This window comes from Oryctolagus cuniculus, chromosome 11 (genome assembly GCF_964237555.1).
Source record: "Oryctolagus cuniculus chromosome 11, mOryCun1.1, whole genome shotgun sequence".
Taxonomy (NCBI): Eukaryota; Metazoa; Chordata; class Mammalia; order Lagomorpha; family Leporidae; genus Oryctolagus; species Oryctolagus cuniculus.
This window is the reverse complement of record NC_091442.1, coordinates 110315323-110329949: the sequence shown is the minus strand read 5'-3', so window position 1 is coordinate 110329949 and position 14627 is coordinate 110315323. Positions and strand designations below refer to the sequence as shown.

The 14627-nt window shown below is 49.7% G+C and overlaps 2 protein-coding genes across 10 annotated transcripts in view; both read left to right on the top strand.

Moving 5' to 3' along the window:
* Positions 1-3578, top strand: part of BPIFC (BPI fold containing family C) — a 62801-nt gene extending 59223 nt beyond the window's left edge. For 6 of the 7 annotated variants that reach the window (XM_008257061.4, XM_070051323.1, XM_008257060.4 and 3 more), the window contains 3 exons: positions 456-519; positions 1234-1310; positions 3025-3578. In XM_008257061.4, coding sequence (XP_008255283.3) covers positions 456-519; positions 1234-1310; positions 3025-3147 — 264 coding nt within the window. In that variant the 3' untranslated portion in view covers positions 3148-3578. 7 annotated transcript variants of the gene reach the window in all.
* A 946-nt stretch (positions 3579-4524) lies between these two features.
* RTCB (RNA 2',3'-cyclic phosphate and 5'-OH ligase) overlaps positions 4525-14627 on the top strand; it is a 29049-nt gene continuing 18946 nt past the window's right edge. Inside the window, exons 1-5 of one of the 3 annotated variants that reach the window (XM_070052810.1) lie at positions 4554-4733; positions 6651-10990; positions 11375-12146; positions 12799-12866; positions 14617-14627. The exon at positions 14617-14627 is cut by the window's right edge and continues 89 nt beyond it. In XM_070052810.1, coding sequence (XP_069908911.1) covers positions 12822-12866; positions 14617-14627 — 56 coding nt within the window. In that variant the 5' untranslated portion in view covers positions 4554-4733; positions 6651-10990; positions 11375-12146; positions 12799-12821. Of the gene's footprint in view, positions 4734-6650; positions 10991-11374; positions 12147-12798; positions 12867-14616 lie in introns of all 3 variants that reach the window. The other 2 variants (XM_002711419.5, XM_070052808.1) reach the window with 2 other exon arrangements.

Genomic DNA, 14627 nt, shown 5'->3' with positions numbered 1-14627 from the left:
CCTTCCAGGAAGCAGCACTTTGCTCGGGTTATACAACAAGTATGGTTACTAAAGATAACGTGGGTGTTTTGATGATGCCGTTCCCTTCAGAGCACAAGGCAGTGCAAGGGAGCGCCTGTGGTTGCAGTCCCCCGGGAACAGGGGAAGGCCGCCAACTGGGGAATCTCTTGGTTCTTGGTGGCTATGGGAGCAGGAAGGGGCAGGTCGCCGCCACCCTGCAGCCCCTCTGCATGTGCAGTCACCAAGAGCCAACGCAGAAGGAAACGTCTGTCCTTGGGGCAGAGTTGGGAAGGCCTGCGCTATGGGGGTCCCACAATGCTGGCTTATCTTCACGGGAAGGTGCTCCTTCCTGCTTTGGAGCCTGATCAGTTCTGGGCAAGAGCAGGCCCCAGCCAGCCCTGGTGCTTGCCAAACGCCCCGACTGGCGGCTAACGCGGTGTTGGCTTTCATTTTAGGTCCTGAGGTTTGAGAATATTTTGTCCTCCATCCTTCACTTTGGGGTCCTCCCCCTGGCCAACGGTAAGAACCCCACGGGAAATGATGCGACTCTGGGGCTGACAACACGTCGGGGCTTGTTTGGGACTTTCCACCCTGGAGTGTTCTTCTGAGCCCCAGACAGAGCCAGGATTTACGAAGCTTGTGCCATCTACAACAGGGTTGCAAAATCAGTCACTAGAGGTCCAAGTCGTTTGCACCCTCGGCCGGCCGGGGCGGCTCGGGTTGAGGTCGGAGTTTGAAGCCTGTCTCCTAGGCAGCAGCATCGCCTTCAGCTCAGCCGGAAATGCAATCACCTGTGTGATTCCTGCGCAAGGACCGCTGGGCAAATACAGCTTTAACGGCTGGCAGTCCTGAGCCTTCTCCCCACACTGCAATCATTCACAAACTGCAGCGTTTGGAGTTTGGCTTGGCTAAAAGACTTTATGTGAGACAACAAAATGTTCTCAGGACCCACTTATTAAATATTTTCAACATGTAAGTTGGGCAGTTTGAAAATATTCAGCACCTTTCTGCTGTACAAACGCACTTAATTGGAGGTGCATTTTTGTTAGACCAGAATTACTCCATAGTTCTCCCAGGAGAAAGCCAGGAACATAGCAGAAAGAATGAAAATAACTTATCAAGAAAAATTAAAAGATAAATTATTTAAAAACTGGTTGATAGCCTGTTACCAAAATGTGTGCTGAAACGTCTGGACACACACCCAGTTATTTTACACCTCGTTCTATATTTTAGCAAAATTGCAGCAAGGATTTCCTCTGCCCAACCCTTACAACATTTCATTCGTCAATTCAGATATTGAAGTTCTTCAGGTAAGAATGCAAATCTTCCCTGAACCAACCTATTTCTCTTCTTGATAGAATGAGTCATCTCCTGTTTTGCTTGTTTTGTGTTTTAGATTGTACTGCTTGTTTTTTTCCAAACCCAAGGAGTTTTGTAAGCAAACGCTTTAGCTCTTAAGAGGTTGCAGGTAGGCTGGCGCTGCGGCTCACTAGGCTAATCCTCCGCCTGTGGCACCGGCACCGGCACTCCGGGTTCTAGTCCCGGTCGGGGTGCCGGATTCTGTCCCAGTTGCCCCTCTTCCAGGCCAGCTCTCTACTATGGCCCGGGAGTGCAGTGGAGGATGGCCCAAGTGCTTGGGCCCTGCACCCACAGGGGAGACCGGGAGGAAGCACCTGGCTCCTGGCTTTGGATAGGCGCAGTGCGCCGTCCAAGGCGGCCATCTGGGGAGTAAACCAACAGAAGGAAGACCTTTCTCTCTCTCACTGTCCATTCTGCCTGTCAAATAAAAAAAATAATAATAAGGTTGTAGTTAGCAATGAAAACCACTTAAGCTTGAGTTCATAAATCAATCAGAGTCCAATTTTTTACTTGGCAGCTAAATTTATTCACTCTGTGGCACAAAAGATGCTTTTCCTGTTTTTTGAGAGGCAGTCGGACAGACAGACAGATCTCCTGTCCACTGGTTCACTCCCCAAATGCCTGAAATGGCCAAGACTGGGCCAGGCTAAGGCTGGGAGCTAGGAACTCAACCCAGGCCTCCTACCTGAGTAAGAGGAACCCGATCACCTGAGCTATCCCCTGCTGCCTTGTGGGACCTGCGTTACCAGGAAGCTGGAATCAGGAGCTGGAGCTGGGTACAGAAGCCGGGGGTTCCATACGGGACGTCAGTATCCTAACTGCTAGGCCAAAAGCGCAGCCCCGGGTGTTCTTCAGTGCACTTTCTGTTATTTGCCCCCCAAGACAAACTGCAGGCTGAGAGCTTTGGTTCCATCTCGCTGATCAAAGTGAGACTCAGAGAGGCCAGCGGCGCAGGTGGCTGGGGAGGGCATGGCTGGGCAGACTGGCTCTTCCTGTTCTCCCAGGCAGCTGCGCTCCCTAGACTAGGACCCTCCCTGGCCAGGGATCTCTTGAGCACTGATTTCCGGTTAATCGTTATTAACGAACTTCACAATACCTTTATTTTCTTTCTTTTGGCATTTATTTATTTGTGTATTTTGGGTTTGAAGTGGAACTATAAAGCTGCTTCAAGATATTCATGGAAAATGGAATTAAAAGATAGATTTTGTGTAAAAGCAATTTTAAATCCATGCAGTTTTTCATAACGTGCATTTCCCATGAACTTTTTTGCGGCTCCCTCCTGAGTTTCTGAAAGAGACCCATGCCCCCCCAAGACTCCCCTTCCTGTTCCACCCCTCTCCTCCCCTCCCCTTCTACAAGTCACACCCATGACAGTACGAGGGGTCCTCAGAAAACTCATGGGAAGTGCCTGTCATCAAAGAGCATGCATGTGTTTCAGAAACGTTAGCAACAAATCAGTGCGTCTTTGAATTCCATTGTCCCCTGATCACTTTGAAGCACCCTGTAATCCAAAATGGCCTGTTCTCCTGTCGAGGCCTCACGTATGGGCACGGGAGTAGGGCAGGGCATGGCATGGTGGGGCCTCTGTCCCTCAGCCCGCAGACGAGGCCAGGCAGGCCCAGGCTTGGTGTGACCTTCAGCGCTGCACCATTGCATGCTTTGCAGAGCTTCCTTCTGATTTCCACCGACCTGAGGTATGAAGCATCCTTGAAGCAGCAGCCAAGTCTCGCTGGTTGGAAAGACCTGAACCTGCTCAGTGGACAGTGGCAGGGGAAGCCTGCCCCGTGACTGCCTCTTGCAATCCACCCCAGGAAGCCGATGGCCGTGAATCCCACAGCTCCTGTCAACCCAGAGCGGAATGGCAGTGCACACTGGGGTGATACAGCCCTGGTGACTTGCTCAGGCAGGAAGTTTCTAAAAGGAGACAAAGTGGGCTAACGGGTAAACTGGGCTATGTGTGCCTTTGAGCCTGGAGTGTTGGGGGGGTTGGATGTGTGTGCATGCTGGGTGTGCCTGCGTTTTCAGGATTCTAGGGCAGAGAGCTAGGCAGGCACCTCTGACAGGTGAGTAAGAAACCCCGAAGTCTGTGCTTGTGTCGGTGCCACCAGTGGAGACCCCTTCAGCTCTCGAGTGTTTGCACTACCTGTATATTGGATATTATGTTTTATATTCACCATTACTGTCCCCCTGAGTTTCATTAAAATGGTTTTCTATCAATGCCAATCTTGTTTTTTTTTTTTTTAATTTAAGAATGTCCTGCCCTGAAAATTCTTTAATAAAATAAGGCAGAAAAAAGGAAAGAGAATTTAGTTTCTTTACCCTGGACAAAAACTGAGTTTGTACAGATGTCAAGACTTGATTTAAAAGGGGACCCCTCGCCTGTTAAAATCTCCCCAGCGAGCAGCAGGGTGACCACAGGAAACCCCGGAGGCTGTATCACTTCTTTAAGCTTTAGGGTGCTTCCCACTACCTCCTGGTGCCAAGTCTAAACCCAGGCAATTCATAGTTGATAACGATGCTAACCAGCGCCTGATCAAATGGGATGACGAGGAAGAGAGGGAAGAAAGGGGAGCCGGTGTGGGACATTTCAGACATGAATAGAACCCACACACTTGGCTCTGGCCATGCTGACAGCCTAGAAGGGGCTGGGAGAGAGTTGCCAGGCTGCCAGGCCCTGTGCTGGGTACTCCTGCAGTCTCACTTCATGCAACGTGCACACGCACTCCAGCGAAGAATGATGAGCCCATTTTACAGACCGGAAAACAGAGGTGAAAGGGATTCCTTACACAAACCCATTAAACGGCACAGAGAGAAATCCAATCAAGCTTTTCCAATTCCCAGCACGAGAAACTGAAATCACCGAACGCTCACTCCCCCCAAGAGGCATCGGTGTAAGAGCTCCATGGCAGAGGACGTGGTCATCAGGAGGCTATCCTGGGAAGCCCCGGCAGATGGACCTGACCCAGCCTCAGGGTGTTCTTAGGACAGAAGGCAGCCACGTCACACCAAACACTGCCACTTTTAAGCTAGCAGCCAGCAGCCCAGCCTTAGGTCCACTGAGAGGGACCTGTAAAGGGCAAACACTAGAGGGCAGTCGAACTCAGACAGCGATCGGCACGAGGAGTTTCGAGCCTCGGGGCTTGCCGTCGGCCCCTCCTTCCGCGCAGCCTTCCGCGCATGCGCGTCGCGCTCCAGGAGGAGGTGCTCCCGGCAGCCGGACAGCGCGGCTGCTACTCGTCCTAGCGGATTCCAGAGTTTCTGCCGCCGCCGCCGCCACCGCCATGAGCCGCACGTATAACGATGAGCTCCAGTTCCTGGAAAAGATCAACAAGAACTGCTGGAGGATCAAGAAGGGCTTCGTGCCCAACATGCAGGTGAGGCGGCGGCGGGGCTGGCGGGCTGGGCGGCGGCGGCGGGCCTCCTCCGCGGCCTCGCGACCCTTCCCCAGCGCGGGGCGGGTCCCCTGCCGGCTCCGAGGCCGCGGGCGCTGGCGAGCTGTGGTGGTGCCGGGCCTCGGGGGCTCGGGGGTCTTCTCCGAACCGGCCCCGGCGGCCCGGGCTGGGCGCCTGGGAGTCAGGCCGGCCCAGCGCTCCGGCCTCCGGTTGGTGTTCTGGGAGACGGTTGGTCCCTGGCGGATGCACAGGGCGGGCGGTGTGCTCTTAACTGCGTGGCAGAGGAGGGAGCCTGCGGCCCCGTCGGTGGCCCAGCCGGCTCTGCCCGCCCTCCTCCCCCCGCGGGGAGCTCGGCCGGGATTTCGTGTCCGGTTCGCCTCTTTTCCTCGGACGGGGTGACGCGTTCCGCGTGGACACCTGGGAGCCCAGGACCCGCGAGCCTGAGAGCCGGGGTTTACTGAGTGTCTCAGGTCGTTTGTGGTGCACGGGTGTTTTTAAGTAGGTTTGCAAACCTTTTAATGTGTCGTGCAGGTGCACTGAAGGTTGGCAGTCCTGCGTGTTGATGATATGTTTTTATTAAATTGATTTTGTTTATCTGGTGTTTCCCATCCCCTGGTTCACTCCCCACATGCCTCCGACAGCTGAGGCTGGCCAGGCCGGGTCCAACCCAGGTGCCCCGCAGGGGTGACCGGGACCCTGCTGCGTCCCAGGAGGGTGTGCGTTAATGGGAGGCTGGCGTCAGGGCCAGAGCCAAGGCTTGAACGCGGGCACTTCAGTGCGGGATGTGGGTGCCCTAAATGCTCCTCGTCGCACAAGGCAGGCCGGTTGCCCGAGAGAGTTTCGGGCTTCTTTTCCTGAGCTCAGTACAGAAATAAAAAGCCGGGAGACAGTTTGCAGAGAGGCAGAAACTTTGACTTGACAGAGAAGCGTCTGGTCCCAGAGGGGAGCTGGCGGAGCGCCCGGGGTTTCTGAGGCGTTCTGTGGGGTGCGTGCGCATTGGGAGGGGGCTGCACGCAGTGGGTGCTGCTTGGCCTCAGGCTCGTGGACACAGCGGGCGTCTGTCTCCTTCGGGGCTCAGCCCCCTCCTCTGCTGGCTCTGGGTGGAAGATTGCAGCTAACGTGAAGGCGTGATTTAAAACAGCGGGGTCACACGCGCCGCAGGAGAAGCGGTTAGTGGGGGAGATGCCAGCCGTGTGGAGAAGCGGTTAGTGGGGGAGATGCCAACCGCTTGGAAACAGGCTCCAGCCAGAGCCTTTGACCCTCCCACCCCCCACCCCACCCCACCCCCCCCCCGCTGGACAGCCTCACTGAGCAGCATCTGACCTGCCTGTCTCTTACGTGTGGCTTTCAGAGTCGGAGCATAAACAAAGCGGTTTGTGGACATTGCAGAATAGTGTTTCATGTATATTTAAAGATAGGGACATCTTGCAGTCTTCAGCAGGAAGTTTTCTGCTTGCTTTAGGAATATGCACTTGTTTTATAAAGAGTAAAGCAAGGGAGCCGGCGCTGTGGCATAGTGGGTAAAGCCACTGCCTGCAGCACCGGCATCCCATATGGGCACCAGTCAAGGCCCGGCTGCTCCTCCTCCCATCCAGCTCTGTGCTGTGGCCTGGGAAGGAAGAGGAAGATGGCCCAAGTGTTTGAGCCGTCGGGGAGACTCGGAAGAAGCTCCTGGCTTCCCATCAGCAAAGCTCCAGCTGTTGTGGCAAACAGGGGAATGAACCAGCAGATGGAAGCCCCCTCCCCCCTTTCTCTTTCTCTCTCTCTGCCTTTCTGTAACTCTGCCTTTCAAATAAATGAATCTTTTAAAACAAAAAAGCAAAGCAAAACAAGTATTGCATGCGCCGTATTCTCTCCCGTCCGTGCTTCTCACGCGTGGTTTCCTTGCTTTGGTACCAGGTTGAAGGAGTCTTCTACGTGAACGATGCTCTGGAGAAGCTGATGTTTGAGGAATTAAGGAATGCCTGTCGGGGGGGTGGTAAGTACATTGGCGTTCCACTGGCAGTAGTGTAAGTGTTGCCGTCTCTGTGGCTTAAAAAGGTAACCCAAATAACTAGAATTGTTAAATCTCGCCAAGGAATAATCAAGATATGAAAACCTATGAGCTTACTTATCTATGACCACATTGGTGACCACTTGGCCTTGGAGAAATGATTTGCAGTTGGTGGGGCCTGGTTTGTTTCTCGGGTAACCTTGAATGATAATCAGTTCCCCTGCCTTACCTGTGTGCCGGGTACCTCACTGGGTACCGTGCGTGGGTTATCTCACATAGTGCTTAGTGTGACAGGAGGCTGTTATCTGTTTTACACACGCTTAAGTCAGTTCTCAGAGAGTTTACTCACAGTCACGGTCACACAACCGCTTGTGATAGAGCCGTAATTCAGATCCATGAGTCTGATTTCAGCTATTCTCGGGCATACGCTCCCTGACCTTACCTACTCCAGGTATCACCCCTGAAACAGGGTCTAGGACAGCTGTCCCACGGGCCTGCAGTGACGATTACGGAGTACTAAGACGCTCTGACGGTGGTGATGAAATAGAAATCAGCAGGTTTGGACCTTTTTTTAAGATCAACAAACTAAAGGCTTCCCTCCACAGCAGGCTCACTTGTCTAAAATGACACAGCTGCCAAGTCCTAGGCTTGGATCTAGAACCCCATGTCCCATGATTCAACCCACTGTGTTCCCAGCTTCCACACTGCCCTCCCCACTGTGCCACATGGCTGCCCCAGAGTGGTCTTTTCTTTTTTTTTTAAGATTTTATTTATTTGAGAGGTAGAGTTACAGACAGTGAGAGGGAGAGGCAGAGAGAGAGAGGTCTTTCATCTACTGGTTCACTCCCCAGATGGCTGTTGCAGCCAGAGCCAAGCTGATCCAAAGCCGGGAGTCAGGAACTTCTTCCAGGTCTCCCACACGGGTGCAGGGGCCCAAGGACTTGGGCCATCTTCTACTGTTCTCCCAGGCCATAGCAGAGAGCTGAATGGGAAGAGGAGCAACCGAGACTCGAACCAGTGCCCATATGGGATGCAGGTGCCGCAGGCAGAGGATTCACCTACTGCGCCACAGCGCCGGCATCACACTACTCTTGTCAGTTGGAATAAAACCAGTGTTGATTTTTTTTTTTTTTTTTTTTTTTGAAAAATGATGTAATCTACTGAAAGGATGTGTTGTACTGGGAGTATACAGTTTCATAGTTACGTTTTAGAGCCGTGTGCACACAGCACACTGATCGCGTGCCGTAATCAGTCTGAGTGCCCTCACTGTAGATCCTGTGCATCCTTCCCTCAGGAAGAAGCCCCTTCCTGCCTGCATCTCAGACTCTGATCAGGGCTGAACACTCCCCCTTCATGTAATCAGTACAGACATGTGAATACAATGCATCTAAAAACCACATGTGGGACGTGCCGGCCAATGCCTGCGCGGGGGCAGCTCAGGGCATGTTTGGCAGCAGCATGAGCCTAGCGCACATCTGTGGCCACCTTGCCACCCTACACACCTGGGGCTGCCACCAGATGAGCATGGCCACCCCACCCGAGAGAGGCTGCCCTTCTCCCTCCACCAGCTGCAGGGGCACCTGCGTCCGGAACATCTCCGTGGACGGAAGCCTCGCTGCAGGTGAATGTCCTGAACCAAGTCTGGAAGATCGGGAAGTGGTCCTGAGCCTGCAGCCAGATGGTGTGATGTTCAGAGAACCCAAGATGGGTGTGAGGAACTGGCAGTGTCTCAGAAAAGGGGTGGGAGTGGTCTTCAGATGATGTCTGAGAAACCCGAGCGAGGGTCTTTTCTAAGATTTATTTATTTATTTGAAAGTTAATTGTTACAGAGAGAAAGAAATCCCCCATCTGCTGCTGGTTCACTCTCCAGATGGCTGCAACACCTGGGGCTGCACCATGCCAAGGCAAGGAGCTTCTTCCAGGTTTCCCACACGGGTGCAGCGGCCCAAGCACTTGGGTCGTCTTCGGCTCCTTTCTCAGGCACAGTAGCAGAGAGCTGGGTCATAGTGGAGAACCCATGACTGGAACCAGTGCCCATGTGGTGGCTTCACCTGCTGTGTCACAATGCTGGCCCCTGGACGATGGGTGTTTTTGGTTGTTGAACAGTGGTCTTTTGCCCTTCAATCCTATGCCTGTCACAGTCCAGTTCGAGCCAGCTTGCTTCTCAGTGGCAGACTCAAAGATTCAGAGAAGCCTGTATTGTTTTTAAAGATCCATGTATAGTGATAGGTGTATTTTTGCATCTAAATTATATGAATTTGACTGCATGAATGAAACAATAGACAGCTATCAAGACTGCCATGACTGGATGAATAACCAGTTTGTCCACAGCCTCGAAATGGGTGGAATCATTTTGAGCTACTCTAGAAAAATACTGAATAGAATATATTTTCAGGGAAGAAATGAAGAGCAAGGCATTTCTCTGAATATTTAGAGAAGTTTCATTATGAACATGAATGCTGACTCTTGGAAAGAACACTGAAAACCAACTTCGATGATCTACGTGAAGTGCCTGTCTTAACGTTAGATGGTAATGAGGACTTTAAAGAAACTCGGGGGCAGCGCTGGTATCCCATATGTCCTGGCTGCTCTACTTCCAAACTAGCTCCCTGTTGGTGACATGAGAAAAGCAGCAGAAGATGGCCCAAGTGCTTGGGCGCCTTGGTCTACCTGTGCGGGAGACCTGGAAGAAACTCCTGGCTCCTCGCTTCAGCCTGGTCCAGTCCTGGCTATTGTGGCCATCCAGGGAATGAACCAGCAAATGGAAGATCCACCCGCCCCGCCTCCTTCCCCTACCCCTCCATTTCTCTGTAGCTCTTTTAAACAAAGTAAATAAATCTTTACTTGAAAGGGCCCAAGGGGCATGAAAGTCTGGTTGAAAAGGTCAGAGAATTTCTGGGTGCCTTGTGAGCTTGCTGAAGACTTCAGGCGGCCATACAGTTCCAGCTATTTTGGCTTTGTACATCTTCATAGCGCAGAATTCATGGAAGTCTTCTCAGAAAACCAAAGATTTTAGTCTTTTTTTTTTTTTTTGGATGAAAAAAAGATTGTCTTAATTCCATGTAAAACTTGACCTGTTTATTTTTCTTTGTCCTTCCTCCCTTCTTTTCCTTTTTTGTTTAAAATAACAATGGCATTTAATTATCTCACAACAGGAAGTCTGGAGGTAGTTCTAGAAAAGGTATATTGGCCAACTTGTACATTATAAAGACCCAGCCTCCTCCTGTCTTTCCCCATACTGAGTCTTCCTTAGCAAATTGGCTTTTTTTTTTTCCCCGTCTTGGTGCTTCTCACTTCACTGGTGACCATTTTTGTAATTAGTGATTTTTTTTTAAGATTTATTTATTTATTTATTTGAAAGAGTTACAGAAGGAAAGGCAGAGAGAGAGATTGGAGTCTTCCATCCGCTGTTTCATTCTCCAGTTGGCCTCAATAGTTGGAGCTGTGCCAATCCAGAGCCAGGAGCCAGGAGCTTCTTCTGGGTCTCCCACGTGGGTGCAGGGGCCCAAGTCCTTGGGCCATCCTCTTCTGCTTTCCCAGGCCATAGCAGAGAGCTGGATTGGAAATGGAGCATCTGGGACTCGAACTGGCACCCATATGGGATGCTGGTGCTGCAGGCTGCAGGTTTACCTGCTACGGCACAGCGCCGGCCCCTAGTAATTTTTTTTAAGATTTTTAATTTATTTATTCAAGAAGCAGAACTACGGATAGAGACAGAGTGAAAAGTCTCCGCTGGTTCATTTCCCAAGTGGCCATAGTGGCAGGAGCCAAGCCATTCTGAAGCTAGGAGCCAGGAGCTGCTTCTGGGTCTCCGATGTGGGTGTAGGGCCCAAGCACTTGGGCCATCTTCCACTGCTTTTCCAAGCCATTAGCAGGGAGCTGGATCGGAAATAGAGCAGCCGGGACTCCAACTGGCATCCATAGGGGATGCCGGCACAGCAGGCAGCAGTTTTACCCGCCACACCACAGCACCAGCCCCTGTAATTAGTAATTTTAATATCACATAGTAAATGGTGTGTGTCCTATGTAAATTAGTGTTCCTATCAAAAATTTAAAAATGAAATTTAAAGAATCACAATAAGAAATCAAGTTTTATTTTAAATGTTTTTTATCAGATGCCTCTATTCCACCTTTATGTAGAAGATAAGGCCAAGTTTAGTATTGAATGAGTTTACTGGTATTTATTAATAATTCTACAATAATGTTTCTAGAGCAGGTTTGACTTTGTTCCCAGTTTGGGCACAGGGTATGTCTTTTTTTTTTTTTTTTTTTTTTTTTTTTTTTTTTGACAGGCAGAGTGGACAGTGAGAGAGAGAGAGACAGAGAGAAAGGTCTTCCTTTTGCCGTTGGTTCACCCTCCAATGGCCGCCGCGGCCAGCGCGATGCGGCCGGTGCACCGCGCTGATCCGATGGCAGGAGCCAGGAGCCAGGTGCTTTTCCTGGTCTCCCATGGGGTGCAGGGCCCAAGCACCTGGGCCATCCTCCACTGCACTCCCGGGCCACAGCAGAGGGCTGGCCTGGAAGAGGGGCAACCGGGACAGAATCCGGCGCCCCGACCGGGACTAGAACCCGGTGTGCCGGCGCCGCTAGGCGGAGGATTAGCCTAGTGAGCCGCGGCGCCGGCCCACAGGGTATGTCTTATAAGTCATTGAGTATTATCTCTACTTTTATTTCCTCGTTCATAATAAGGATGATCCCTTCTCATCCTTCTACATGGAGTTGTGGGAGACTGAAGAGGAAATCGTTCTTAAAAGATAACTGACAGTTATATAAGTACTAAGTTCCGATTTATATAAATATAAATAATTTATATAAAATTGCTACCTGCTTTCTCCCTTCTCAGACTATTTTTTTCTCAGACTTTTTAAAGATTTGTTTGTTCATTTGAGAGGCAGAGTTAGAGGGAGAGACTGAGAGGTCTTCTGTCCTCTGGTTCACTCCCCAGATGGCTGCAACAGCCAGGGCTGAGCCAATCCAAAGGCAGGAGCCAGGAGCTGCTTCCGGGTCTCCCACTCTGGTTCAGGGGCCCAAGCAGTTGGGACAGCTTCCACTAATTTCCAAGAACCTCAGCTGTGGGCTGGATTGGAAGTGGGGCAGCTGGGACTCAGACCAGGGTGCCGGCACCAGCACCAACCTCAGACTATTCTTTTTGAATGGAAAATGATTATAGTTAAAAGATGAGTTTAAATTATGATTATCCTTAAGTCATTTGAGGTAGAAGTGTAGATTTTCCTAGATTCTTATCATGTATGAAATATCGGGGGAACATAGTATATAGTAAATTTTCCAGGTTTTTTCTCGTTGTTCCTGCACTGGGAAGGAGCCGTCCTTCTTCACATCATACTTGGTGAGAAGTCGGAAGAGAAAGTGAAGCCGTGGTGGATTACCTTCTCAGCAGATCGGTGTGTTGAGTCCGCCTCTTGCATCCTGCCTCATACTGCTTTTTCTGCTGTGTGGATTAATTAAGCAGCCTGCTACTGTAAAGTTTACATACAAATCACACATTTCTACTCTGAGAGCGTGTGGTCCCTCTTCACTTCATAGTTTGCTTTATTTTGTTTTTTTCCTTTCAGAGAAGTTGCTGATAAGAGATGATCTTGCTTTTTGTGTAATGTATCACGAAAGTGTAACGATTTTTTGTTGAACTAGGAAATAAAATTTATAAATACCAGGAGGAAGAGGTTTTTTTTTAAGGTGTGCAGCATATTTTCATTGTATTTAACCTTTATTTTGTGTTTTAGAAAAATTGTGTGGTTTTTGGAATGAAGGGAAAAGTCACTTTTATTTTGAAACTACAGTTTTTCTTCCTAAAATGTCATCTTTTATTTTTGTTTTGTATTCAAAGATGATAATTTTTTGGATGAGCCATCTAGATGCACTGATCTTTGAAAAAATGGCTTAATTTCAAATCTGTAATAACTATTTAAACTATCTCTTGTCTGTGTGTCGGGATTTTGGTATATATGGAATTGTTTATGTATTTGTTAATAAGTTTAAATCTCAGGGGAAAAAAATCAAATGTGTACTCTGCTAATATTAAACTTTTGTCTTCAGGTGTTGGTGGCTTCCTGCCAGCAATGAAGCAGATTGGCAATGTGGCAGCCCTGCCTGGGATTGTTCATGTGAGTCAGAGTTCACGTTCCTGCTTATCTAAGATTTGTTGAATAACCTACCGGGCGTTGGTATTGGTGTCACTTAGACAGTGACCTTTGGACATCCAGAAATAACCACGGGCTCTGTAAAGAAGTCACTGAGTCTGGCTAGCGTCTCAGTTTCTAATTGCCTTTGGTTAGAATCTATGAACATTTGAGAACTTGTTTTCTTGTTTCTTAGTCAGAGTACATCACTGTTCTGTAATTGGTGCACCACCATTGTAGGTTGAACTGGGGATGTTTAGAGAAGGAGTGGAAAGAAGTTTAAGGGTTAGGACTGTGTGGAGAGAAGGAGGACAGCATAGCTGTTTTAGACATCAGAAAAGAAGTGTGGTGACAACAACATAAATGGAACTGGAAGGTACAGGTGGGCCCGTTGCAGTCTAACGTGCAGATTCTGCAGCTACAAATAGATGTTGAAAGTGGATCCGGCCGGCGCCGCGGCTCACTAGGCTAATCCTCCGCCTAGCGGCGCCGGCACACCGGGTTCTAGTCCTGGTCAGGGCGCCGGATTCTGTCCCGGTTGCTCCTCTTCCAGGCAGCTCTCTGCCGTGGCCAGGGAGTGCAGTGGAGGATGGCCCAAGTGCTTGGGCCCTGCACCCCATGGGAGACCAGGAGAAGCACCTGGCTCCTGCCATCGGATCAACGCGGTGCGCCGGCCGCAGTGCGCTGGCCATGTCGGCCATTGGAGGGTGAACCAACGGCAAAGGAAGACTTTTCTCTCTGTCTCTCTCTCTCACTGTCCACTCTGCCTGTCAAAAAATAAAAAAAAAATTAAAAAAAAGTGGATCCATTCAGCAGTTACTTTGTGCAGGTGCTTTGCCGGGCACTTTGGGGAGGGAAGGGTTGAAATGCCATGGCTTGTACATTTAAGGAACTGTGCACGTTTCTGGGTGTCTCCAGATCCTTCCCATGTTTAACCTGCACGCTCCTGAGTCAGAGTCCTTTTCTAGGATCCGGATGTAGAACGTGTATGGAATTCATGTCACCCAGTAACTTAAATTTGTTGTGGTTACTCAGATGCTAATGACCTAAATAAGTTAGGTATTTCCTCACTTTTTTATAACGATTAATTTATGTATTTGACAGAGTGACGAGAGAGGGAGAGAGCTTCCAGCCGCTGGTTCATTCCCCAAATGGCTGTAACAGCTAGATCTGGGCCAGGCTGAATCCAGGAACCAGGAACTCCATCCGGGTCTGCCTCATGGGTGACAGACCCAACTGCTTGGCCCATCTTCCCTTTCCTTCCCAGGCACATGAGCAGGAAGCTGGATCAGAAAGCAGAATAGCTGGGACTAGAACCCGCACTCTGATATGGGATGTTGGTATCCCAAGCAGCTGCTTAGCCCACTGTACCACAATTCCAGCCCATTTTCCTTCTTAACTTGACACAACCATGATTTTTCAGTATCTTGAGATTATCTTTAAAATGTAATAATACGTTGAAGTTACAATGTGGACTTCCTATTATTTTGAGACTTTTCTGTTTTAGGCTTCCTTAATTAACAGACTATATAAAAAGATTTGTGTTTTTATTTTTCACTATTTTTAGCTTTGTGATTAGGAATTCTTACATTTCATTTCTGCCAATATGGATTTTTTTGGAAACAAGGTCTTGATTTGGGGAATGCTTTGTCCTTAGAGCCTGTTTGAGAATCAATCTCACATCCTTTGACTAACCAGAGTGACAGGTGTGTTTCACTCTTTAATTCTTTTCCAGCGATCCATTGG